Source organism: Oncorhynchus mykiss, chromosome 7 (genome assembly GCF_013265735.2).
Source record: "Oncorhynchus mykiss isolate Arlee chromosome 7, USDA_OmykA_1.1, whole genome shotgun sequence".
In the NCBI taxonomy this organism is placed as follows: domain Eukaryota; kingdom Metazoa; phylum Chordata; class Actinopteri; order Salmoniformes; family Salmonidae; genus Oncorhynchus; species Oncorhynchus mykiss.
The window spans coordinates 69,582,761-69,609,495 of NC_048571.1; the positions used below are offsets into that span (position 1 = coordinate 69,582,761).

A 26,735-nucleotide genomic window follows, 5' to 3' on the forward strand; every position below is an offset into this window, starting at 1 on the left:
ACATTTGGGAAAAAAGATTAGGAATAGAAAATAAATGTTGCTTCATTTGTATATTGGTTTGTGAGTGTACGTACTGTCCTCCCCAGAATATCCTATGATGATGTTGGACTCAGGTCCTGGTCCGAAGTCATTCCTGGCCTGCAGTTTGATCTCATAGGGAACGTAGGTCTCTGTGTCGTGGACAATGTGCTTCGCCCCCACCGTAGTCACGTTGTTCCATTCCTCCCCCGTATCCTTACGCCTCCACCACACCGAGTAGTGCAGGTTAGGGCCGTTTTGCTCTGTGTTCAACAAGGGCTGGAGAGCACAAATATATACACTAGCAGTATAATTAGAACAACCTTGTCTTTGAGGGTATAATGACTGTGTATGAAGGGGAAAGGCTGAAACAGTGACAAACAGTCACTCACTCACCTCCCAGCTGATCTCCATGTTTGTGTTCTTGGTGCCCCAGCCTTTCAGGCCACTAGGGATAGCATCAGGAGCTGAAACACACAGGGGCACAAATAAAAATGTGATCTCTCTGGCTATAACATAATTCCCTCCCTCTATCTATAATAGTATTGTAGCCCTCAAAACAACAGCCCCCCCCCATCCCGGTGAGAGACTCACAGGCTCCGCTGGTCTGATATCTTTGCGAGGGGCGGCTGGGCCGGCTCTTGCCCACAGAGTTGATAGCGATAACTCTGAACTGGTAGTTGACGAAGGGAGAGAGCTGCAGGATGACAGAGTTGAGGTCTCTGGGGTAACTAGACAGGTTCTGCCATTGACCAGGTTCCCAACGGTCCTCCTCAAACTGAACAAGGAACTCTGCAGAGAGAGAGAGAGAGAGATGAGGGGGGGTGAGAGAGAGAGCAAGAGAGAGAGAGGGGGGAGGAAGGTGTGACACAAGCCATGGAACAGTAGAACACACTGTATGTATTGTGGTTACATTGGGCGAGTAGTTCCGTGTGTATGTATTTACCTGTGACAGGGCTGTTGTGTTCATCTCCAGGTATCCAGGTCAGTCGTATGCTGCGTTTGTCTGGGTCAGACACCTCCAGGTCCATGGGAGGGTCAGGATAGTCTACACACAGGAGGGCCATGGGGTTAGGTGCACACACACACACACACACACACACACACACACACACACACACACACACACACACACACACACGCATGCACAAACACACATATGAACACACACATTCAAATGCATGCACAAACACACTGATACGCACAGACACAAATATAAACACACACATACACAAATATCCCTCTCATAGAAACATGTACACTAATATCTCATACACACTGCCTTCATTCCTTTGGAATGTTGAAGCATTAGTCCAAACTAACCTGTTATTCTTATTGGAGTGAAAAGAGAGAAAGAAAGAAGATGGAAAGACAGAAACAGAGACAGAGAGCAGCTCGAGGGAGGGATGGACAGAAACAAAGACAGAGAGCAGCGCGAGGGAGGGATGGACAGAAACAGAGACAGAGAGCAGCTCGAGGGAGGGATGGACAGAAACAGAGACAGAGAGCAGCGCGAGGGAGGGATGGACAGAAACAGAGACAGAGAGCAGCGCGAGGGAGGGATGGACAGAAACAGAGACAGAGAGCAGCGCGAGGGATGGACAGAAACAGAGACAGAGAGCAGCGCGAGGGAGGGATGGACAGAAACAGAGACAGAGAGCAGCGCGAGGGAGGGATGGACAGAAACAGAAACAGAGAGCAGCGCGAGGGAGGGATGGACAGAAACAGAGACAGAGAGCAGCGCGAGGGAGGGATGGACAGAAACAGAGACAGAGAGCAGCGCGAGGGAGGGATGGACAGAAACAGAGACAGAGAGCAGCGCGAGGGAGGGATGGACAGAAACAGAGACAGAGAGCAGCGCGAGGGAGGGATGGACAGAAACAGAGACAGAGAGCAGCTCGAGGGAGGGATGGACAGAAACAGAGACAGAGAGCAGCGCGAGGGAGGGATGGACAGAAACAGAGACAGAGAGCAGCACGAGGGATGGACAGAAACAGAGACAGAGAGCAGCGCGAGGGATGGACAGAAACAGAGACAGAGAGCAGCACGAGGGATGGACAGAAACAGAGACAGAGAGCAGCACGAGGGATGGACAGAAACAGAGACAGAGAGCAGCACGAGGGATGGACAGAAACAGAGACAGAGAGCAGCACGAGGGATGGACAGAAACAGAGACAGAGAGCAGTGCGAGTGAGGGATGGACAGAAACAGAGACAGAGAGCAGCGCGAGGGATGACAGAAACAGAGACAGAGAGCAGCGCGAGGGATGGATAGAAACAGAGACAGAGAGCAGCTCGAGGGAGGGATGGACAGAAACAGAGACAGAGAGCAGCGCGAGGGATGGACAGAAACAGAGACAGAGAGCAGCGCGAGGGATGGACAGAAACAGAGACAGAGAGCAGCTCGAGGGAGGGATGGACAGAAACAGAGACAGAGAGCAGCGCGAGGGAGGGATGGACAGAAACAGAGAGAGAGCAGCGCGAGGGATGGACAGAAACAGAGACAGAGAGCAGCGCGAGGGAGGGATGGACAGAAACAGAGACAGAGAGCAGCTCGAGGGAGGGATGGACAGAAACAGAGACAGAGAGCAGCGCGAGGGAGGGATGGACAGAAACAGAGACAGAGAGCAGCACGAGGGATGGACAGAAACAGAGACAGAGAGCAGCGCGAGGGATGGACAGAAACAGAGACAGAGAGCAGCACGAGGGATGGACAGAAACAGAGACAGAGAGCAGCACGAGGGATGGACAGAAACAGAGACAGAGAGCAGCACGAGGGATGGACAGAAACAGAGACAGAGAGCAGCACGAGGGATGGACAGAAACAGAGACAGAGAGCAGCGCGAGTGAGGGATGGACAGAAACAGAGACAGAGAGCAGCGCGAGGGATGACAGAAACAGAGACAGAGAGCAGCGCGAGGGATGGATAGAAACAGAGACAGAGAGCAGCGTGAGGGATGGACAAAAACAGAGACAGAGAGCAGCTCGAGGGAGGGATGGACAGAAACAGAGACAGAGAGCAGCGCGAGGGATGGACAGAAACAGAGACAGAGAGCAGCGCGAGGGATGGACAGAAACAGAGACAGAGAGCAGCTCGAGGGAGGGATGGACAGAAACAGAGACAGAGAGCAGCGCGAGGGAGGGATGGACAGAAACAGAGAGAGAGCAGCGCGAGGGATGGACAGAAACAGAGACAGAGAGCAGCGCGAGGGAGGGATGGACAGAAACAGAGACAGAGAGCAGCGCGAGGGATGGACAGAAACAGAGAGATGGAGAGAGAGGTAGAAAAGGCCACAGATGTTACCAGCAGGCAAGGCACTAGACTGTGTGGGATACAGGGAGGTGTCCTCTGTGAGGGGAGCAGGGGGGTAAAGGTCAGAGGTTAAAGGTTAGTCAGAACATTAGTACAGTGGAGGAACCCCCATCCACTACAATACTACTACAACTGGTGCAGGGTGACGTTGCCCCTAGACACTGATCTTGGGTGACTTTAGCATTTTCCCCACTAATGGTTAAGGTTAGGATTGGGGAGGGGAAGCTGATCCTAGATCTGTACCTAGAGGAACCTTAACTTTGGAGCACTACAACTACACAACTGGGAAACCATGGAGTATGATCCACCACGGTCTACATACACAACTATTAGTAGCAGAAGTGTGCTAGTAGTCACTATTGACAGTAAATATAGTGACAGTCCAACATGCAACCACTTCAAGGCACATTCATGCATTAGAATCTTGAACATCTAGAAGTGTTATCTACGAGGGCTCACAACAATGTTAAGAACATGACGGTTGATGAGAAGATGATTTGTACAATGAAAGTAGAATATTTTCACATCCATGTTGAAGACTTTGACAGTTTGTGTAGCTGGTTTCAAAGGTCAAATAGGGGGTGCTTATATTTTTCTGTTTCACCTAATGTACAAATGGGTAACCTGTACGAGTGTGAGGTGTGAAATGGAAATGTGTTTCTTTGCATATCCCAACTCCCCCTGAGACACCCTCGGAGAGTGGGGTCACGGCCAGGGTCAGCCATTATAGACAACAAACAAGGAGAAATGTGGGTTAAGTGCTAAGAGTGTATGTTAAATGACTAACACGTTGTACATAATGACTACTTGGGCAGCAGGCAGCCTAGGGGTAAGAGCATTACTGAAAGGTCACTGAACAAGGCACTGAACCCAAATTGCTCCTGTAAGTCTCTCTGGATAAGAGTGTCTGCTAAATGACTAAAATGTAAATGCCTTGCTCAAGGGCAGATCGACAGATTTTTTTAATCTTGGGGATTCAAACAATCAACCTTTTGATTACTGGCCCAACACTCTAACCAAATCAAATCAAATCATCAAATCAAATGTTATTTGTCACATACACATGGTTAGCAGATGTTAATGTGAGTGTAGCGAAATGCTTGTGCTTCTAGTTCCGACAATGCAGTAATAACCTAAAAGTAATCTAGCTAACAATTCCACAACTACTACCTTACCTTACTACTACCTTACAAGTGTAAAGGGATAAAGAATATGTACATAAAGATATATGAATGAGTGATGGTACAGAACGGCATAGGCAAGATGCAGTAGATGGTATCGAGTGCAGTATATACATATGAGATGAGTAATGTAGGCTATATAAACATAAGGTGGCATAGTTTAAAGTGGCTAGTTATACATCTATTACATAAAGATGGCAAGATGCAGTAGATGGTATCGAGTACAGTATATACATATGAGATGAGTAATGTAGGGTATATAAACATAAGGTGGCATAGTTTAAAGTGGCTAGTTATACATCTATTACATAAAGATGGCAAGATGCAGTAGATGCAGCAGTTTAAATGAGTACAGTATATACATATACATATGAGATGAGTAATGTAGGGTATGTAAACATTATATTAAGTAGCATTGTTTAAACTGGCTAGTGATACATTTTTACATCAATATCCATCAAATTTCCATTATTAAAGTGGCTGGAGTTGAGTCAGTATGTTGGCAGCAGCCACTCAATGTTAGTGGTGGCTGTTTAACCGCTAGGCTACCTGCCATCTACTTATCCTACCTGCTGTGTGTGTGTGTGTGTGTGTGTGTGTGTGTGTGTGTGTGTGTGTGTGTGTGTGTTGTGTGTGTGCGTGTATACCTATCACAGTAAGACGTGCTGAGGCAGTGTCTTGGTCGATCTCTGATTTAACAGTACAGGTGTATGTTCCCTCATCCTGCTCGTGGACATTAGGGATGGACAGGGAATCCTCATCCTTCTTTAACCTACAGACCAGTCATGGGAGGAAACATGTTATTACATCACTATAACATGACATTACAGAACATCACTATTACATGTTATTACACGTCAACTATAGCTATGCTCGTTCAACAACACTGTTTTTGTGTGTTTTTGTACATCCATTGTTTGTGCATTTCATCCCATGGTCACAGGGCTCAATCAAGTTACAGTTTGAGCCTTTAAAAGCTGATGGTAGAGAAAACTGTTGTTGAGTTGTTTCTTTCACCTCCATCCCAGAGAGAGAGGCTTGTCATCCTTCAGCCAGGTAACAGTGATGGGCAGGGTGAGGTCTGATTTGACCCGGCAGTCAAAACGAGCCATGGTGCCTCTAATTGCTGACTGGTGCTCTGGAGCCCTGACGATACGGGTCGGCTCTGAAACAAACCATGTACACCACACACACAGGATACAACAGGGCACACACACACACACAGGACAGATAAGCAGGACAGACACGCAGGACAGACACAGGACACACACAGGACACACACAGGACACACACAGGACAGACGCAGGACAGACGCAGGACAGACGCAGGACAGACACAGGACACACACAGGACACACACAGGACAGACGCAGGACAGACACAGGACACACGCAGGACAGACGCAGGACAGACATATCCGGGAAAATGATGGGGATAGATAGGGAAGCCAAATGCCTTGTATGGAATTCCTGAACAGCTGGAGCTCAACCAATTAGATTAAGAGTGTTTTTTCTCATGATATGAGATGACATTAAGGCCACATGGGATGAATGAGTATAATAAACAGACTACAGAAAATGATTGTCTAATGTGAATCTGCATCTGCTCTGAGAAACAAAATAGGTTGATAAGGCACAAGGAAATGTTTGGCAACAACACAGGGGCTATTTGGTCTGAGAAGGAAACATAAAAACAGAAGCATGAAGTCGTGCTGTGATGAGATTGGTTACTCTCTAACCTTTGACCTCCAGTCGGACCTGGTTCTCCTCCTTGCCCAGGATGTTGCTGGCCACACAGGTGTATGTACCCTGGTCCTCAACCCGCGCACGCTTGATCTCTAGGCTCCCGTTGATGTAGACCCGGTATTGACCACCGTCCAGACCACTGCCCTGACCATTCTTAAACCTACACACACACACACACACAGAGGGGAAAATACTCAGGGTAAGACTCAGGGTAAGACACACACACACACACTCACGCACATCCACAAATTTTACATTGTATAATTTCAATTTAACTTCAATTCAATGGACTTTAATTGGCATGGGAAACATACAGCATGTTAACATTGCCAAAGCAAGTGAAAAATATAATAAACAAAAGTGAGATAAACAATAACAATTAACAGTAACCATGACACTCACAGACGTTCCAAAATAATAAAGACATTTCAAATGTCATATTATGTCTATATACAGTCGTGGCCAAAAGTTTTGAGAATGACACAAATATATTCACAAAGAATGCTGCCTCAGTATCTTTAGATATTTTTTGTCAGATGTTACTATGGAATACTGAAGTATAATTACAAGCATTTCATAAGTGTCAAAGGCTTTTATTGACAATTTCATTTCAAGTTGATGCAAATAGTCAATGTTTGCAGTGTTGACCCTTCTTTTTCAAGACCTCTGCAATCCACCCTGGCATGCTGTCAATTAACTTCTGGTCCACTGATGGCAGCCCATTCTTGCATAATCAATGCTTGGAGTTTGTCAGAATAAGTGGGGTTTTGTTTGTCCACCCGCCTCTTGAGGATTGACCACAAGTTCTCAATGGGATTAAGGTCTGGGGAGTTTCCTGGCCATGGACCCAAAATATTGATGATTTGTTCCCCGAGCCACTTAGTTATCCCTTTGCCTTATGGCAAGGTGTTCCATGATGCTGGAAAATGCATTGTTCATCACCAAACTGTTACTGGATGGTTGAGAGAAGTTGCTCTCGGAGGATGAGTTGGTACCATTCTTTATTCATGGCTGTGTGCTTAGGCAAAATTGTGAGTGAGCCCACTCCCTTGGCTGAGAAGCAATCCCACACATGAATGCTTTACTGTTGGCATGACACAGGACTGATGGTAGCGCTCATCTTGTCTTCTCCGGACAAGCTTTTTTCCGGATGCCCCAAACAATCGGAAAGGGGATTCATCAAAGAAAATGACTTTACCCCATTCCTCAGCAGTCTAATTGGTGTACCTTTTGCAGAATATCAGTCTGTCCCTGATGTTTTTCCTGGAGAGAAGTGGCTTCTTTCCTGCCCTTCTTGACACCAGGCCATCCTCCAAAAGTCTTTGCATCACTGTGCGTGCAGATGCACTCACACCTGCCTGCTGCCATTCCTGACCAAGCTCTGTACTGGTGGTGCCCCGATCCCGCAACTGAATCAACTTTAGGAGACGGTCCTGGCGCTTCCTGGACTTTCTTGGGTGCCCTGAAGCCTTCTTCACAACAATTGAACCACTCTCCTTGAAGTTCTTGATGATCCGATAAATGGTTGATTTACTGGCAGCAATATCCTTGCCTTTGAAGACCTTTTTGTGCAAAGCAATGATGATGGTACGTGTTTCCTTGCAGGTGACCATGGTTGACAGAGGAGGAACAGTGATTCCAAGCACCACCCTCCTTTTGAAGCTTCCAGACTGTTTTCAAACTCAATCAGCATGACAGAGTAATCTCCAGCCTAGGCCTCGTCAACACTCATACCTGTGTTAACGAGAGAATCACTGACATGATGCCAACTGGTCCTTTTGTGGCAGGGCTGAAATGCAGTGGAAATGTTCTTGGGGGATTCAGTTCATTTGCATGGCAAAGACAGACTTTGCAATTAATTGCAATTCATCTGATCACTCTTCATAACATTCTGGAGTATATGCAAATTGCCATCATACAAACTGAGGCAGCAGACTGTGAAAATTAATATTTGTGTCATTCTCAAAACTTTTGGCCACGACTGTACAATGCTGTAATGATGTGCAAATAGTTAAAGTACAAATAGGAAAATAATTAAACATAAATATGGGTTATATTTACAATGGTGTTTGTTTTCACTGGTCACAAATTTTGCTCCTGTGATGGCACACTGTGGTATTTCACCCAGTAGATATGGGAGTTTATCAAAATTGATTTGTTTTCAAAATCTTTGTGGATCTGTTGTAGTCTGAGGGAAATATGTGTCTCAAATATGATCATATACTTTGCAGGAGGTTAGAAAGTGCAGCTCAGTTTCCACCTCTTTTTTGGGCATTGTGCACATATCCTGTCTTCTCTTGAGAGCCTGGTCTGCCTACGGCGGCCTTTCTCAATAGCAAGGCTATGCTCACTGAGTCAAAGCTTTCCTTAAGTTTGAGTCAGTCAGAGTGGTCAGGTATTCTGCCACAGTGTACTCTCTGTTTAGGGCCAAATAGCATTCTAGTTTGCTCAGTTTTTTTGTGAATTCTTTCCAATGTGTCAAGTAATCTCTTTTTGTTTTCTCATGATTTGGATGGGTCTAATTGTGTTGCTGTCCTGGGGCTCTGTTTGTGTTTGTGAACAGAGCCCCAGGACCTGCTTGCAGAGTCTCAATTTGGTGTTTGTCCCATTTTGTGAATTCTTGGTTGGTGAATGGACCCCAGACCTCACAACCATTCTATAACTCATTCAAGTATTTTTAGCCAGATCCTAATTGGTATGTTGAATTGTATGTATGAATTGCATGTTCCTTTTGATGGCATAGAAGGACCTTCTTGCCTTGTCTCTCAGATCGTTCACAGCTTTGTGGAAGTTACCTGTGGCTCTGATGTTTAGGCCGAGGTATGTATAGTTTTTGTGTGCTCTAGGACAACGTTGTCTAGATGCAATTCGTTGTCACATTCTGACCTTAGTTCTTTTGTTATGTCTTTGTTTTAGTATGGTCAGAGCGTGAGTTGGGTGGGTTGTCTATGTTCCTTTTTCTATGTGGTGTTTTTGTGTTTAGCCTGGTATGGTTCTCAATCAGAGGCAGGTGTCGTTAGTTGTCTCTGATTGAGAATCATACTTAGGTAGCCTTTTCCCACCTGTGTGGTGTGGGTGATTGTTTTCTGTCTTTGTGTATGTCAAAAGACAGCACTGTTTCGTTTCGTGTCATTCTCTTTGTTATTTTGGTTTTAGTGTTCTGAGTTTATTAAAGCTCATCATGAACACGTACCACGCTGCGCATTGGTCCTCCAATCCTTCCTACTACTCCTCCTCAGAAAAGGAGGAAGACGAGCGTTACATTCGTATTCATGGTCCTGGTGACTGGACCTTTTTTGTCTTACTGAGATTTACTGTCAGGGCCCAAGTATTACAGAATATTTGCAGAATATCTAGGTGCTGCTGTAGGCCCTCCTTGGTTGAGGATAGAAGCACCAGATCATCAGCAAACAGTAGACATTTGACTTCAGATTCTAGTAGGGTGAGTAGGGTGAGGCTGCAGACTGTTTTAGTGCCCCCGCCAATTCGTTGATATATATGTTGAAGAGGGTGGGGCTTAAGCTGTCTCCCTGTCTCACCTCACAGCCCCGTGGAAAGAAATGTGTGTTTTTTGCCAATTTTAACAGCACATTTGTTGTTTGTGTACATTGATTTTATGTCTTATGTTTTTCCCCCAACACCACTTTCCACCAATTTGTAAAGCAGACTCTCATGCCAAATTGAGTCAAAGGCTTTTTTGAAATCAGCAAAGCATGAGAATACTTTGCCTTTGTTTTGGCTTGTTTGTTCGTCAATTAGGGTGTGCAGGGTGAATACGTGGTCTGTCATATGGTAATTTGGTAAAAAGCCAATTTTACATTTGCTCAGTATATTGTTTTCACTGAGGAAATGTACAAGTCTGCTGTTAATGATAATGCAGAGGATTTTCCCAAGGTTACTGTTGACGCATACGCCAAGGTAGTTATTGCAGTCAAATGTGTCTCCACTTTTGTGGATTGGGGTGATCAGTCCTTGGTTCCAAATATTGGGGAAGATGCCAGAGCTAAGGATGTTGTTAAAGAGTTTAAGTACAGCCAATTGGAATTTGATGTTTTTATATTTTATCATTTCATTTCATTGATGTTACCATCAACACCGCAGGCCCCTCTGGGTTGGAGGGTTTGTATTTTGTCCTGTAGTTCCTTCAATGTAATTGGAGAATCCAGTGGGTTCTGGTAGTCTTTAATAGTTGACTCTATGACTTGTATTTGATCATGTATATGTTTTTGCTGTTTGTTCTTTGTTGTAGGGCCAAAAAGATTGGAGAAGTGGTTTACATATACTGTACATCCCCATATATTCTCTACCTGCATCTATCTTTCCACACTCATCAGTATATGTATTTTAGCTTTTGTGTGGACCACAGGAAGAGTAGCTGTTGCACGACAGCTAATGGGGATCCAAATAAAGTAAACTCACCAACGTAGCTCAGGAAGTGGCGAGCCAAAGAAGGGACAGTCCAGGAAGGTTCTGTTGTTCTCTATCACCTTTATTAGCTGGTTCTTAGCACCAAGCATCCTGGGAGCCATGTCTAGAGAGAGAGAGAGAGAGAGAGAGGAAGAGAGAGAGAAACAATTGACATATTTAGTCCTATTTCATTATAGCTTCATCACTCATCATCATAATCATCATCTTCATCACCACTCCCTCTCTTTACCCAATATGCTGACGAAAGCGTTGGCCAGCAGGTAACCATGGTGATTGGAGGCGTTACATTGGTACACAGCGCTGCTGCCGATCTGAACAGAGTGAAAGATGATGGTGTCACCTACCACCGATCTTCTGGTGTTGGGCAGGGAGCCTGGGAGATGGGGAGAGAGGTAGAGGGCAGAGGGAGAGAAAGGGGGGAGAGAAGATAGAAGAGAAAGAACAGAGGGATATAAATGTAAATAGTCAAAACTGGTTGTCAATAGAAATGCTGATTTGAGTTTGTTTATCCAGATGGTGCTCTATGTCCATTAGAACACAGCAGGGTGATAATTGATGTTGAATGGGTTGTGAAGGACTCACTATTTCTCTCCATAGGCTCTCCGTTGACCAGCCACTGGATGAGTGGTTTGGGGTTCCCATTGGCCCGACACACCAGGCGACTGCTCTCATCCGGTGCTAACACCAGGTTGAACGGCTTGTCCAGCCAATAGGGAGCCGCTGTTGGGTTCAAGAGATGCCATTGGTCAGAAGGTCAACCACAAAGATCAACATACAGACACACACACACGCGCCAGACACAGAAAACACCTCCTCCGTGTATACCTTTAACCTGGACGAAGATGGAGTGTCGGATGCTTCCTATCTGATTGTTGGCCATACACATGTACTCCCCTGCGTCCTCCTCTGACACGCTGTCAATACGCAGAGTCTTATTGAAGTTGTCTAGCTTCACCTTCTGGTTCAGGTCTCCTCCCTTCTTAAACCACTTTATACTGGGGGTGGGACTGAGAGGGATAGGGAGAGAGTGGGTGAGGGGGGGAAAAGGGAAATTGGGAGTGAGATTGGGTGTTATTTTTCTTGAGAAAATATTAATGTGTGTGTGTGTGTGTGTGTTGGGTGTTATTTTTCTTGAGAAAAGTATTAATGTGTGTGTGTGTGTGTGTGTGTGTGTGTGTGTGTTTGAGTATTTCATTCACTCACACTCCAGCAGCGATACACTCCAGCTGTAGTTTTTGTCCTCTCAGCACCATCATCCTTGAGCTGTCAGTCCCCGTAGGGGAGAGGAAGTTAGGGGGAGTCTCTGCTACCTTACGACCTGGGAACAGGAGAGGAAGTTAGGGGGGTCTCTGCTACCTTACGACCTGGGGACAGGAGAGGAAGTTAGGGGGGTCTCTGCTACCTAACGACCTGGGAACAGGAGAGGAAGTTAGGGGGGTCTCTGCTACCTTACGACCTGGGAACAGGAGAGGAAGTTAGGGGGGTCTCTGCTACCTAACGACCTGGGAACAGGAGAGGAAGTTAGGGGGGTCTCTGCTACCTTACGACCTGGGGACAGGAGAGGAAGTTAGGGGGGTCTCTGCTACCTAACGACCTGGGAACAGGAGAGGAAGTTAGGGGGGTCTCTGCTACCTTACGACCTGGGGACAGGAGAGGAAGTTAGGGGGTCTCTGCTACCTAACGACCTGGGGACAGGAGAGGAAGTTAGGGGGGTCTCTGCTACCTTACGACCTGGGGACAGGAAAGGAAGTTAGGGAGGTCTCTGCTACGTAACGACCTGGGGACAGGAGAAGAAGTTAGGGGGGTCTCTGCTACCTTACGACCTGGGGACAGGAGAGGAAGTTAGGGGGGTCTCTGCTACCTAACGACCTGGGGACAGGAGAGGAAGTTAGGAGGTTCTCTGCTACCTTACGACCTGGGGACAGGAGAGGAAGTTAGGAGGTTCTCTGCTACCTTACGACCTGGGGACAGGAGAGGAAGATAGGGGGGTCTCTGCTACCTAACGACCTGGGGACAGGAGAGGAAGTTAGGGGTGTCTCTGCTACCTTACGACCTGGGGACAGGAGAGGAAGTTAGGGAGGTCTCTGCTACCTAACGACCTGGGGACAGGAGAAGAAGTTTAGGGGGGTCTCTGCTACCTAACGACCTGGGGACAGGAGAGGAAGATAGGGGGGATCTCTGCTACCTAACGACCTGGGGACAGGAGAAGAAGTTAGGGGTGTCTCTGCTATCTTACGACCTGGGGACAGGAGAGGAAATTAGGGGGTCTCTGCTACCTTACGACCTGGGGACAGGAGAGGAAGTTAGGGGGTCTCTGCTACCTTACGACCTGGGGACAGGAGAGGAAGTTAGGGGGGTCTCTGCTACCTAACGACCTGGGAACAGGAGAGGAAGTTAGGGGGGTCTCTGCTACCTTACGACCTGGGGACAGGAGAGGAAGGGGTTAACACACAAACCACCATGATCACACCCACACTAAATATTCAACACATTCACCTTTATCCAAATTCTAATCAAACACAATCATTGGAGTTTATGTTTATTCCAAAACTCACTTCCGACACCATAAGTGTACAAGCTCCTTATAAGGATAAGAGACAAATGAAAACGAATTGGTTTATTATGTTCATGCTTCTATGTCAGCATCTCCGCCAAGCAAACGGATTAAACAGCTAATCTACATCCGTAGAATGTCCTCATCCATCTTTTTATGCCGCCCCACATAGCATTGGCTGGTTTTCCTGTTGGTTTCCGCAGCCAGATCAACCTGCTAGCTGTTCCTTTGTCTGTCAACTCCCATGGAGTGCCATTTAAACCAGAGGAGAAAGAAAAACAACAATGTTGATCTCTGACTTTCAGTCCGCCAGAGAAAAGAGACTACACAGAAAACATACTGTTTCTTCTTTTATTTTATTTCCTTTCGTCTAAGGAAATCGTTTGATCTTGCTGAGATCATAAATGTACGTTCGTAAATTTCAGTGACATGCTTCATATAAGAACACCCCCGCAGGGCTTAGGCATTAGGCTGGTGATGTTAAATCACTGACGTTTTCCCCTGCCAACATTTGGATCCTTTCCAGAACCTTCTGCGCTCTAAGTAGGGTTCAGGGTTAAAAGGATTTATCCTCTTGAAGATAATGTATAAGAAATGTTGTACTGCGTCCTGAAGGGAGGTTACACATAGATCAGTGGCAACACTTGTGGCTGTGAGCTGCTTATTTGTTTGTTGAGTTTTAAGGACAGAAAAGTGTGTGCTATTGGTGGGATAACTCATACATTTCATATCACAGTCACATATAACACTACTTACCCTCAAAATTGATACTGTTTCTTCTTTCTAAAGCTTCTAAACACTATGATGCTGTTTCCTCTTTCTAAAGCTTCTAAACACTATGATGCTGTTTCCTCTTTCTAAAGCTTCTAAACACTATGATGCTGTTTCCTCTTTCTAAAGCTTCTAAACACTATGATGCTGTTTCCTCTTTCTAAAGCTTCTAAACACTATGATGCTGTTTCCTCTTTCTAAAGCTTCTAAACACTATGATGCTGTTTCCTCTTTCTAAAGCTTCTAAACATGATGATGCTGTTTCCTCTTTCTAAAGCTTCTAAACACTATGATGCTGTTTCCTCTTTCTAAAGCTTCTAAACACTATGATGCTGTTTCCTCTTTCTATAGCTTCTAAACACTATGATGCTGTTTCCTCTTTCTAAAGCTTCTAAACACTATGATACTGTTTCCTCTTTCTAAAGCTTCTAAACACTATGATGCTGTTTCCTCTTTCTAAAGCTTCTAAACACTATGATGCTGTTTCCTCTTTCTAAAGCTTCTAAACACTAGGATGCTGTTTCCTCTTTCTAAAGCTTCTAAACACTAGGATGCTGTTTCCTCTTTCTAAAGCTTCTAAACACTATGATGCTGTTTCCTCTTTCTAAAGCTTCTAAACACTATGATGCTGTTTCCTCTTTCTAAAGCTTCTAAACACTATGATGCTGTTTCCTCTTTCTACAGCTTCTAAACACTATGATGCTGTTTCCTCTTTCTAAAGCTTCTAAACACTATGATGCTGTTTCCTCTTTCTAAAGCTTCTAAACACTATGATGCTGTTTTGAATCCTTTCTAGTGCAGATTTAGTTCCCTTTTTCTGAAGTGTCTTAATGTTTATCATTGTTCTATGTATTTCATCATTTGCCATTTTAGACTGTTTTGACAGGCATTGTCAAGCACAGTGTTCAAACCACCATCAGTAACTGGATATTGAACTGCAAGAACTGATGTTTCTGCTGCACTTGCCTCTTCCATTGACGATCATGTGTGGGATTTTTTACCTTTGTTTAACTAGGCGAGTCAGTTAAGAACAAATTCTTATTTTCAATGACGGCCTAGGAACAGTGGGTTAGCTGCCTGTTCAGGGGCAGAACGACAGATTTGTACCTTGTCAGCTCGGGGCTTTGAACAACACAAGAGCTCAGCTTTAAGTTAACTACTTTTCATAGTTTCATTACACAGTCATGGTGTTTTCAGACTTTCTATTTTAACAGTGTGACCCAACGCCCTATTGAGACACCTTATGTTGGTGTTACCTTCATTTTGGCTGTTACCTGTATGCACGCCATCACTGTGACAAGTAGCTATGGTGACATTATAGCCATGGCAACGTGCAGCCATGGCAAAGTGTAGCCAATAGCCACCCTTAATCGATATCCTCCCATGGTGCACTGAGACCCGAGAAGAAAACTAGGCCTGGCCCCTAGGGACAAGCTTACTACCACGTGTGCACGCGCATGTACATGTGTGTAAGAGATACTCATTATGACAGGTGGTGCAGCATCCCCTATGCTCGCTCTCTGTGTGTGAACACGCATGTGTGTACATTTGCATCTGCATGCTTATAATAATGAATGAACGAACAATGAATCATCAACACAAATGCTCTTATTTGCATGCATGATTTAGGATAATCCCTGTTTACTCAGCCTATCTCTTACATGACCTTCCCATAGGGGTTTAGTTGGGGGCTTTCCCCATTCTGTCCTTATGAGAGTCCCCTCACATGCCATCACTCCCAGGTCTACTCCCCAAGGCCAGGGCAGTAAGAACATATGCCACTGGTTCCCCCTCTGGCTATGGGCTGACTGTGGAATGGACTTGGGTTTTATGATACACAGGAGGAGAGGAGAAGCTTTACTCTGTACAATCCTCCAAGTGATGGTGTGTGTGTGTGTGTGTGTGTGTGTAAAACTGTGGGGGAGGGCCAATGGGGAGAGACCAAGGGGGATGTATTTTAGGAAGAGAAGCCCTTTCTAACCCCCTCTTAGACTGCTACAGTGCCCCAGGGAGATTCCCCAAAGCTCTACTGTCAGATCTGACTTAGTTTGGAGAGGCTCTAAGTCTAAGGGCATGCTTGACATTGGTTGAGTTAAGGGACAACCTCAATTGGCCTATTGTCAGAGTTACTGCATATGCAATGAGTCAGCTTCTGAAAGAGAAGGATTTGCAAGGATAAAGGACCTTATGGGCAATCAACCCCATGTTATATTTTGCCTGTGAGAGGTATTGGTTAGTGTGAGTGTCATCAGGGTGTGTAAATAATAAAACATGCTACACTTGAATTCAATTCAGTTTAGCTGGCTGGTTAGCAGGCCAAGGTTAAGGTTTATGTGCTTGCTATTGAAGGACTATATCAGTCTGGAAATAATGTTAACAGTATTGAAAGAAAAGCCATTGAGCGGACAGATTAGCAGGCTAGGCTATGATGCTAGCTGTGTTAGCTAGCTGTGTTGTTAACAGATCCATTGCAAGTTAGCATTAGCAGGCTAGGCTACGTGGCTAGCTGTTTAGGATGATGACCGGGTACTGCTGGGGGTGAAGAGTGGGGGGTAACTGGAAGTGTGTGTGTCTGGACTGACCACCATATGGGTCAGTGGAGTTGACAGAGGAAGTGTCGTTATACGGCTTCTCTGAAAAAACACACACAGGGCTGTCAGCATGCAGAACACACACACACACACACACACGGCTGTAAGGATGAAAACACACGCACAGAGACACTCCAGTACATACACATTCACATGCATATAATGTAAATAAAATGCACTTTCAACAAAAACATTTACAGAGGGGTTGATTTCCAGTTCCAAGAGAGCTAGCTGTAAGAATGGATGGGCACTGAGCACCAAGCAGCTTCTCCCCTGCGTCAGGAATGAGCACTGAGCACCGAGCAGCTTCTCCCCTGCGTCAGGAATGAGCACTGAGCATCGAGCAGCTTCTCACCTGCGTCAGGAATGAGCACTGAGCACCAAGCAGCTTCTCCCCTGCGTCAGAAATGAGCACTGAGCATCGAGCAGCTTCTCACCTGCGTCAGGAATGAGCACTGAGCACCAAGCAGCTTCTCCCCTGCGTCAGAAATGAGCACTGAGCATCGAGCAGCTTCTCACCTGCGTCAGGAATGAGCACTGAGCACCAAGCAGCTTCTCCCCTGCGTCAGAAATGAGCACTGAGCACCGAGCAGCTTCTCCCCTGCGTCAGGAATGAGCACTGAGCACCGAGCAGCTTCTCCCCTGCGTCAGGAATGAGCACTGAGCACCAAGTAGCTTCTCCCCTGCGTCAGGAATGAGCACTGAGCACCGAGCAGCTTCTCCCCTGCGTCAGGAATGAGCACTGAGCAGCTTCTCCCCTGCGTCAGGAATGAGCACTGAGCACCAAGCAGCTTCTCCCCTCCGTCAGGAATGAGCACTGAGCACCAAGCAGCTTCTCCCCTGCGTCAGAAATGAGCACTGAGCACCGAGCAGCTTCTCCCCTGCGTCAGGAATGAGCACTGAGCACCGAGCAGCTTCTCCCCTGCGTCAGGAATGAGCACTGAGCACCGAGCAGCTTCTCCCCTGCGTCAGGAATGAGCACTGAGCACCAAGCAGCTTCTCCCCTGCGTCAGGAATGAGCACTGAGCAGCTTCTCCCCTGCGTCAGGAATGACCACTGAGCACCAAGCAGCTTCTCCCCTGCGTCAGAAATGAGCACTGAGCACCAAGCAGCTTCTCCCCTGCGTCAGAAATGAGCACTGAGCACCGAGCAGCTTCTCCCCTGCGTCAGGAATGAGCACTGAGCACCGAGCAGCTTCTCCCCTGCGTCAGGAATGAGCACTGAGCACCGAGCAGCTTCTCCCCTGCGTCAGGAATGAGCACTGAGCAGCTTCTCCCCTGCGTCAGGAATGAGCACTGAGCAGCTTCTCCCCTGCGTCAGAAATGAGCACTGAGCAGCTTCTCCCCTGTGTCAGAAATGATCACTGAGCACCAAGCAGCTTCTCCCCTGCGTCAGGAATGAGCACTGAGCACCAAGCAGCTTCTCCCCTGCGTAAGAAATGAGCACTGAGCACCGAGCAGCTTCTCCCCTGCGTCAGGAATGAGCACTGAGCAGCTTCTCCCCTGTGTCAGAAATGAGCACTGAGCACCAAGCAGCTTCTCCCCTGCGTCAGGAATGAGCACTGAGCAGCTTCTCCCCTGTGTCAGAAATGAGCACTGAGCAGCTTTCTCCCCTGCGTCAGAAAAAGAGAAATGTCAACTTCTTACAGACAGATGGGCACTGTGGAGAATTCCTGTCAGGGACAATTGTGGCAGAGCTGGAGGAGCGAACACAACAGCACACACTGAGGAACAAAGGAGAAAGTCCTGGTAAAATAACATCCTGTACATGTCATGGCCATGGCCACCACTAGAGGGGGACATCTCATATTTCATGTGAGACATGCAGGTTGACCATACAATAGATGATACAATAGATGATCCTATTCATACACAGCGATAGAACATGACTACATTCAAAGACTTTTGGTTGGTGTGTGTGTGTGTGTGTGTGTGTGTGTGTGTGTGTGTGTGTGTGTGTAGCCTACTTACTGGTCTGCACTTTGAGTGTGAAGGGGTTCTTCTGCTGGATGGTGTGTGTGAAGAGGAAGCGGGCGTTGCAGCTGTAGTCTGTGTGCGAGTCTTTAGCCAGAACATTAGAGAAATACAGATCTCCATTCAGACCCATGGACACACGCCTATCTTGGGTTATAGACATCATGGCTGTGGAGGGAGAGAAGGACAGAGGGAGGGAGGGGGAGAGGGAGGATTGGAGTGAGGGAAAGGAGAGAGGGAGAGAGAGAGAGAATGGAGGCGGTAGAGAGAGAGGAAGGAGGGAGGGAGAGATGAGAGAAGGAGAGGTAATGATGGGGGATCAAAGAGAGGGAGAGAGAGAGGTAAATATGGGGGAGAATGAAGGGAGAGGGAGTGAGTGAGAAAGATCTTAAATCATTTAGACTGTATGCTTCATAATGGACCATAACATGATCTAATTTCAGAGGCATCCACTAGACTGGCCAAGTGGAGTAGCCTACATCTCATGTGACTTGAAAAACAGAGTCAGTCCCAACCAGATAGATAAAGATCAAATAGACGTTACCCTTTAAACTCTAACTGTAGTCTGGTCTCATTGGCTTAAACTCCTAACTAGACTGGACCTGAGCTGAGTGTATGTAACGTGTAACAGAGTACCAGCAGTGTTAGGACACAGAGGTAGCCAGTGGGGCCAGCTATAGACAATATATCCTAACTAGGATTCTATATCTATGGTGCCAGCTAGGTCAGCTCTAGTGTTGTCATCCTCTGTGATGATGTAGCACTGGGACTGGGACTTGTCACTCTGGGGCTCTGTGTTAATGTTAACTCCTAACACACAAAGATGCTCCCGACAGATGATCACACACTCTGTAACTAAGACGAGTGATAGGGCCAATCTGGTTGTCTTGACGGTGCCGTGGTCCAATCATCCCCCAGCCGGTGGTCAAATGTAGTGGTGGTGTGTAACTGTGACTGGGCAATGTGCCATAATGCTATGATTGCTATTATATACTTGATGTATTATGTTCATAGTGGCCCCATGGCTATAATTAGCCTGGCTAATAAAGATTTAGTGAAGTGAGAGTAGTGAAGTACAGTCCAGAGAGTATAGCGACACCATTAACTGTGAAGGACTACTTCAGTCTGGGCTCTTAAAATGGCTTCTGCCTGCTCTTGGGTTCTGGCCTCAGCTCTTTACCCAGCAGTCAGATAATTACACACACACACACACACACACACACACACACACACACACACACACACACACACATAGAATTACAGTGGGTCAGCAGTAACACACACCACTAGAGAAGAGAGATAGGGATAGAGAGATAGAAAGGAGGGAGCGAGAGAGAGTGAACAAGTGATCAAGCGAGAGAGAGAGAGAGAGAGAGAGAGAAAGTGAGGATATCTTGAGAGTGAGAGATTTGAAACACTTCCAGACAGAAGAGAGAGAGGGGAGAGAGAGCAGGAGGGAGAGAGAGAGAGAGAGAGAGAGAGAGAGAGAGAAAGAAAGTGAGGATATCTTGAGAGTGAGAGATTTGAAACACTTCCAGACAGAAGAGAGAGAGGGGAGAGAGAGCAGGAGAGAGAGAGAGAGAGAGAGAGAGAGAGAGAGAGAGAGAGAGAGAGAGAGAGAGAGAGAGAGAGAGAGAGAGAGAGGGAGAGGGAGAGGGAGAGAGAGAAAAGAAAGCAATAGCATTAAATAGCAAGTGACAGAAAAGCTGAGAGGTCACCTAAGAGGACAAACGACTGGGATAAAGAGGGACAGAAGGACACAGAGGGAGAGGGGGACAGACAGACATAGAGAGAGACTGAGAGAGAGCTAGACTCACCGCTGTTCATCCAGAAGGTGTGTGGAGGGGGCAGGCCTGGAGGAGGGTTACAGGCCAAGACCAGGGAAGAACCCTCACCCACTACTACTGGCTCCAACACCTCCTTGGGCCACAGAGGGGACTCTGACAGAGGGAGGGAGAGAGATATTTAGATGACATGAGATCACAGGAGGCTGCTGAGGGGAGATGGCTCATAATAATGGACTGAACGGAGTAAATGGAATGGAATCAAACACCTGGGAACCATGTGTTTGATGTATTTGATACCATTCCACTGTTTACGCGCCAGTCATTACCACGAGCCCATCCTCTCCGATTAAGGTGCCACCAACCTCCCGTGTATGAGATACTTATTACAAGTCATATTCACTTTATAACATTTCAGAATATAGACTACTGATTTTTGTGTCTATGTCTATATATGTGTGTGTGTGTGTGTATGCGTGTGTGTCAGAGGAAAAGCGGGATACCTAGTCAGTTGTACAACTGAATGCCTTCAACTGAAATGTGTCTTCCTCATTTAATCCATGGGAGTGTGTGTGTGTGTGTGTGCGTGGATGTGAATTAACAGACTCCTCACTGGACACTCGTAGTAGGATCTTGTTGGTCAGCGCCGTTCCAAAGTCATTAGAGGCGAAACACTGGTATTCCCCCTCGTAGTCCTCTGGCCTCCCTCCGCTCCGGAAGCTAATCTCCAGCGTTCCCGAGCGCTTCCGCATCGTCACCCGTGGATCCTTCCCCACGTTGAAGAACTTCCCGTTCCGTCGCCATGAGAACCTGAGTCACCATGGAAACAAAAAGAACATAACAGAACAGGGTCAGAACTACTGCCCCCCCCCCCCCGCCCCCCCGCAGCTACTTGCTCAAGCCTCCCCAGCTTGTCCTTTACCCGAATCCAGATAGAGATGTTCTGAAAGAGCTGCAAAACCTGGACCCATACAAATCAGCTGGGCTTGACAATCTGGACCCTCTATTTCTGAAACTATCCGCCGCCATTGTCGCAACCCCTATTACCAGCCTGTTCAACCTCTCTTTCGTATCGTCTGAGATCCCCAAGGATTGAAAAGCTGCCGCGGTCATCCCCCTCTTCAAAGGGGGAGACACCCTGGACCCAAACTGTTACAGACCTATATCCATCCTGCCCTGCCTATCTAAGGTCTTCGAAAGCCCAGTCAACAAACAGATCACTGACCATCTCGAATCCCACCATACCTTCTCCACTGTGCAATCTGGTTTCCGAGCCGGTCACGGGTGCACCTCAGCCACGCTCAAGGTACTAAACGATATCATAACCGCCATCAATAAAAGACAGTACTGTGCAGCCGTCTTCATCGACCTGGCCAAAGCTTTCGACTCTGTCAATCATCATATTCTTAATCGGCAGACTCAGTATCCTCGGTTTTTCTGATGACTGCCTTGCCTGGTTCACCAACTACTTTGCAGACAGAGTTCAGTGTGTCAAATCGGAGGGCATGTTGTCCGGTCCTCTGGCAGTCTCTATGGGGGTGCCACAGGGTTCAATTCTTGGGCCGACTCTTTTCTCTGTATATATCAATGATGTTGCTCTAGCTGCGGTCAATTCCCTGATCCACCTTTACGCAGACGACCCCATTCTGTATACTTCTGGCCCTTCCTTTGACACTGTGCTATCTAACCTCCAAACGAGCTTCAATGCCATACAACACTCCTTCTGTGGCCTCCAACTGCTCTTAAACGCTAGTAAAACCAAATGCATGCTTTTCAACCGTTCGCTGCCTGCACCCGCACGCCCGACTAGCATCACCACCCTGGATGGTTCCGACCTAGAATACGTGGACATCTATAAGTACCTAGGTGTCTGGCTAGACTGTAAACTCTCCTTCCAGACTCATATCAAACATCTCCAATCTAAAATCAAATCTAGAGTCGGCTTTCTATTTCGCAACAAAGCCTCCTTCACTCACGCCGCCAAACTTACCCTAGTGAAACTGACTATCCTACCGATCCTCGACTTTGGCGATGTCATCTACAAAATAGCTTCCAATACTCTACTCAGCAAACTGGATGCAGTTTATCACAGTGCCATCTGTTTTGTTACTAAAGCACCTTATAAAAAGCACTGTTTGAGAAGATTCTCCAATTAGAAATGCTTTTACGGCCAGGAGAAAAGGCTTAATTTGTGTCGGTGCAACCACACAAAATGTTTGTTTTTTTCAGAAGCTCTTTTGATTGGTTAACCAATGATGACAGCATGTGGTTGCATAACTGCTAGGGCTGCTATTTTGGAAGGGGATTATAGAGCATGCTTACCGTCATATTTACATAAACTGTATAGTAGAGGAAAAGACTGAAGAGGAGATTAGGGGAGAGGAGAGGTGAAGAGTGGAGAGGAGGGGAGGGGAGGAGGAGGACAGGATAGAAGAGGAGATTAGGGGAGAGGAGAGGTGAAGAGTGGAGAGGAGGACAGGGGAGGAGGAGGACAGGATAGAAGAGGAGATTAGGGGAGAGGAGAGGTGAAGAGTGGAGAGGAGGACAGGGGAGGAGGAGGACAGGATAGAAGAGGAGATTAGGGGAGAGGAGAGGTGAAGAGTGGAGAGGAGGGGAGGGGAGGAGGAGGACAGGATAGAAGAGGAGAGATTAGGGGAGATGAGAGGTGAAGAGTGGAGAGGAGGGGAGGAGGAGGACAGGATAGAAGAGGAGATTAGGGGAGAGGAGAGGTGAAGAGTGGAGAGGAGGGGAGGAGGAGGACAGGATAGAAGAGGAGAGATTAGGGGAGAGGAGAGGTGAAGAGTGGAGAGGAGGGGAGGAGGAGGACAGGATAGAAGAGGAGATTAGGGGAGAGGAGAGGTGAAGAGTGGAGAGGAGGGGAGGAGGAGGACAGGATAGAAGAGGAGAGATTAGGGGAGATGAGAGGTGAAGAGTGGCGAGGAGGGGAGGGGAGGAGGAGGACAGGTTAGAAGAGGAGAGATTAGGGGAGATGAGAGGTGAAGAGTGGAGAGGAGGGGAGGGGAGGAGGAGGACAGGATAGAAGAGGAGATTAGGGGAGAGGAGAGGTGAAGAGTGGAGAGGAGGGGAGGAGGAGGACAGGATAGAAGAGGAGAGATTAGGGGAGAGGAGAGGTGAAGAGTGGAGAGGAGGGGAGGGGAGGAGGAGGACAGGATAGAAGAGGATATTAGGGGAGATGAGAGGTGAAGAGTGGAGAGGAGGGGAGGGGAGGAGGAGGACAGGATAGAAGAGGAGATTAGTGGAGAGGATAGGTGAACAGTGGAGAGGAGGGGAGGGGAGGAGGAGGACAGGATAGAAGAGGAGATTTGTGGAGAGGATAGGTGAAGAGTGGAGAGGAGGGGAGGGGAGGAGGAGGACAGGATAGAAGAGGAGATTAGGGGAGAGGAGAGGTGAAGAGTGGAGAGGAGGGGAGGAGGAGGACAGGATAGAAGAGGAGAGATTAGGGGAGAGGAGAGGTGAAGAGTGGAGAGGAGGGGAGGGGAGGAGGAGGACAGGATAGAAGAGGAGATTAGGGGAGAGGAGAGGTGAAGAGTGGAGAGGAGGGGGACAGGATAGAAGAGGAGAGATTAGGGGAGATGAGAGGTGAAGAGTGGAGAGGAGGGGAGGGGAGGAGGAGGACAGGATAGAAGAGGAGATTAGGGGAGAGGAGAGGTGAAGAGTGGAGAGGAGGGGAGGAGGAGGACAGGATAGAAGAGGAGAGATTAGGGGAGAGGAGAGGAAGAGTGGTGAGGAGGGGAGGGGAGGAGGAGGACAGGATAGAAGAGGAGATTAGGGGAGAGGAGAGGTGAAGAGTGGAGAGGAGGGGAGGGGAGGAGGAGGACAGGATAGAAGAGGAGAGATTAGGGGAGAGGAGAGGTGAAGAGTGGAGAGGAGAGGAGGGGAGGAGGAGGACAGGATAGAAGAGGAGAGATTAGAGGAGAGGAGAGGTGATGAGTGGAGAGCAGAAGAGTGGATGTGAGAAGACAGCAGAGGAGAGCCCAGTCCCATAGCTCTGTCTGTGGCAGACTATAGAACCAGGGCCGTAGGACCAGAGCTACATCAGGACAATGGCTCACACTCTATATGAGGCTGTGTGGAAGCCAACAGGACTGTGTGGGACTGAATGAGTGATTGATACCTCTTTGAATGATCCATGAGCATAAATAGTCAACTGCATTTTTCTAACACAATTACTTTCCTGGGAAGGAAGAGGGGTGTGTGTGTGCATTGTGTGTATGAGCGGGCATGTGTTTGTGCATTGTGTGTGTATTTGTGTATGCGTGTTTGTGTGCATGTGTAGCAGTGTGTGTGTTGTGAGTGTGTGTAAACCTTCACTGTGCCTCAAAACAAACATAAAGCACCCCTGAATGAGATCACTGTGCTCAGCTGGTCAGAGCCACCTTACACAACCACAGGAGACTAAGGGTCTGTCTGTCTGTCTGTCTGTCTGTCTGTCTGTCTGTCTGTCTGTCTGTCTGTCTGTCTGTCTGTCTGCCTGCCTGCCTGTCTGTCTGTCTGTCTGTGTGTGTCTATGTGTGTTAGTGTGTGTAACCCTGCTCCTGTAAGTCTCTCTGGATAAGAACGTTAAATTACTAAAATGTAAATTACTAAAATGTAAATATGTGTGTGTGTGTGCCTTGTCATGTATTATGTTATCTGCTGGAATGAGGGGAGAGGAGGGGGAGTGATGGGAGAGGAGGCAGTAGATGGGAGAGGAGGGGGAGAGCACGGGAATGAGGGAAGAGGAGAGGGAGTGAGAGAGAGAGAGGAGGCGGTTGTGGGGAGAGGACGGGAGTGAGGGTAGAGGAGGGTAAGTGAGAGAGAGAGGAGGCGGTTGTGGGGAGAGGACGGGAGTGAGGGGAGAGGAGGGAAAGTGAGAGAGAGAGGAGGCGGTTGTGGGGAGAGGACAGGAGTGAGGGGAGAGGAGGGTAAGTGAGAGAGAGAGGAGGCGGTTGTGGGGAGAGGACAGGAGTGAGGGGAGAGGAGGGTAAGTGAGAGAGAGAGGAGGCGGTTGTGGGGAGAGGACGGGAGTGAGGGGAGAGGAGGGTAAGTGAGAGAGAGAGGAGGCGGTTGTGGGGAGAGGACGGGAGTGAAGGGAGAGTAGGGTAAGTGAGAAAGAGAGGAGGCAGTAGAAGATTGGGGTAGAGGGAACAGGCTGGCATATCAAGTTTTTAGGAGCGGCAGGTAGCCTTGCAGTTATGGGCATTGGGCCAGCAAAGGTCGCTAATTCGAATCCCCGAGCAGGCAAGGTGGTTAACCCCCAACAACAACTGCTCCCCAGGTGTTGATGATGTGGACACCGATTAAGACCCCCCTGCACCTCTCAGATTCAGAGGGGTTGAGTTAAATGCAGAAGAGACATTTCAGTTGAAAGCATTCAGTGCAACTGGCTAGGTATCTCCTTTCCCAAGGTGGAAGAAGGAGGGGGCGGGGTATCATGTGGGTTCAGTGGGATCATATTGTAATCTCAGGAGAGCTGGCTGGCATGAGGTGGCTATCATGGGGCGGCTGGATGGATGTCATGGGTCACTGGATGGCTGTCATGGGGTGGCTGGATGGCTGTCATGGGGTGGCTGGTGGCTGTCATGGTGTGGCTGGTGGCTGGTGGCTGTCATGGGGTGGCTGTCATGGGGTAGCTGTTATTGGGTGGATGGTAGCTGGGTGGATGTCATGGGGTGGCTGGATGGCTGTCATGGGGTGGCTGGATGGCTGTCATGGGGTGGCTGGATGGCTGTCATGGGGTGGCTGGATGGCTGTCATGGGGTGGCTGGATGGCTGTCATGGGGTGGCTGGATGGCTGTCATGGGGCGGCTGGATGGCTGTCATGGGGTGGCTGGAGGCTGTCATGGGGTGGCTGGAGGCTGTCAGAGGCTGTCATTGGGTGGCTGGACCCTGTCATGGGGTGGCTGGATAGTTTGGAAGTGAGGAATAGAAGTGGGGGTGGATTTAGGGGGTTAGGGCAAAGTGTTCCAATGAGTATTGGGTAGCGTTTTGGTGAGGTGCTGACAAGGTTCAGGTAGGGATTGAGAGAGAACGAAACAATCACAAACAAATCAGACAATAGAATAATCAGAGATAGAGAGAGAGAGAGAGAGAGAGAGAGAGAGAGAGAGAGAGAGAGAGAGAGAGAGAGAGAGAGAGAGAGAGAGAGAGAGAGAGAGAGAGAGGGTGTGAGAAATTAGAGACAAGCTGAGTGGAGGAGGGTGGCGACAGATGAGGGAAGGACAGAGAGAGGGATGGGTATTTGTGTGTAACTCACGTTGGCACGGGGTTCCCCTTGGCCTCACATTCAATGATGATGTTATCTCTGGGATCAACAATGTAGTCCTTCAATGACTGTTTCATTATGGTGGGAGGCTGCTTCACTAGAGAGAGAGAAAGA

General features: G+C 47.7%; 1 protein-coding gene across 15 annotated transcripts in view; it reads right to left on the bottom strand.

Moving 5' to 3' along the window:
- LOC110528361 (neurofascin) overlaps nucleotides 1-26,735 on the bottom strand; it is a 128,693-nt gene that overhangs the window by 28,602 nt on the left and 73,356 nt on the right. For 14 of the 15 annotated variants that reach the window (XR_005052652.1, XR_005052649.1, XR_005052651.1 and 11 more), the window contains 17 exons: nucleotides 26,613-26,718; nucleotides 20,970-21,166; nucleotides 20,390-20,512; nucleotides 18,570-18,740; nucleotides 11,887-12,001; nucleotides 11,509-11,690; nucleotides 11,266-11,403; nucleotides 10,913-11,056; nucleotides 10,675-10,786; nucleotides 6,249-6,415; nucleotides 5,529-5,676; nucleotides 5,159-5,283; nucleotides 3,322-3,366; nucleotides 965-1,066; nucleotides 613-810; nucleotides 415-485; nucleotides 75-297 (listed from right to left, as the gene is read on the bottom strand). Coding sequence is in view for 11 of the 15 variants with exons in the window: in XM_036983948.1 (XP_036839843.1) it covers nucleotides 75-297; nucleotides 415-485; nucleotides 613-810; nucleotides 965-1,066; nucleotides 3,322-3,366; nucleotides 5,159-5,283; nucleotides 5,529-5,676; nucleotides 6,249-6,415; nucleotides 10,675-10,786; nucleotides 10,913-11,056; nucleotides 11,266-11,403; nucleotides 11,509-11,690; nucleotides 11,887-12,001; nucleotides 18,570-18,740; nucleotides 20,390-20,512; nucleotides 20,970-21,166; nucleotides 26,613-26,718 (2,367 nt within the window). In the remaining 4 variants the exon portion in view is untranslated. The remainder of the gene's footprint in view (nucleotides 1-74; nucleotides 298-414; nucleotides 486-612; nucleotides 811-964; nucleotides 1,067-3,321; nucleotides 3,367-5,158; nucleotides 5,284-5,528; nucleotides 5,677-6,248; nucleotides 6,416-10,674; nucleotides 10,787-10,912; nucleotides 11,057-11,265; nucleotides 11,404-11,508; nucleotides 11,691-11,886; nucleotides 12,002-18,569; nucleotides 18,741-20,389; nucleotides 20,513-20,969; nucleotides 21,167-26,612; nucleotides 26,719-26,735) is intronic. The other variant, XM_036983952.1, reaches the window with a different exon arrangement.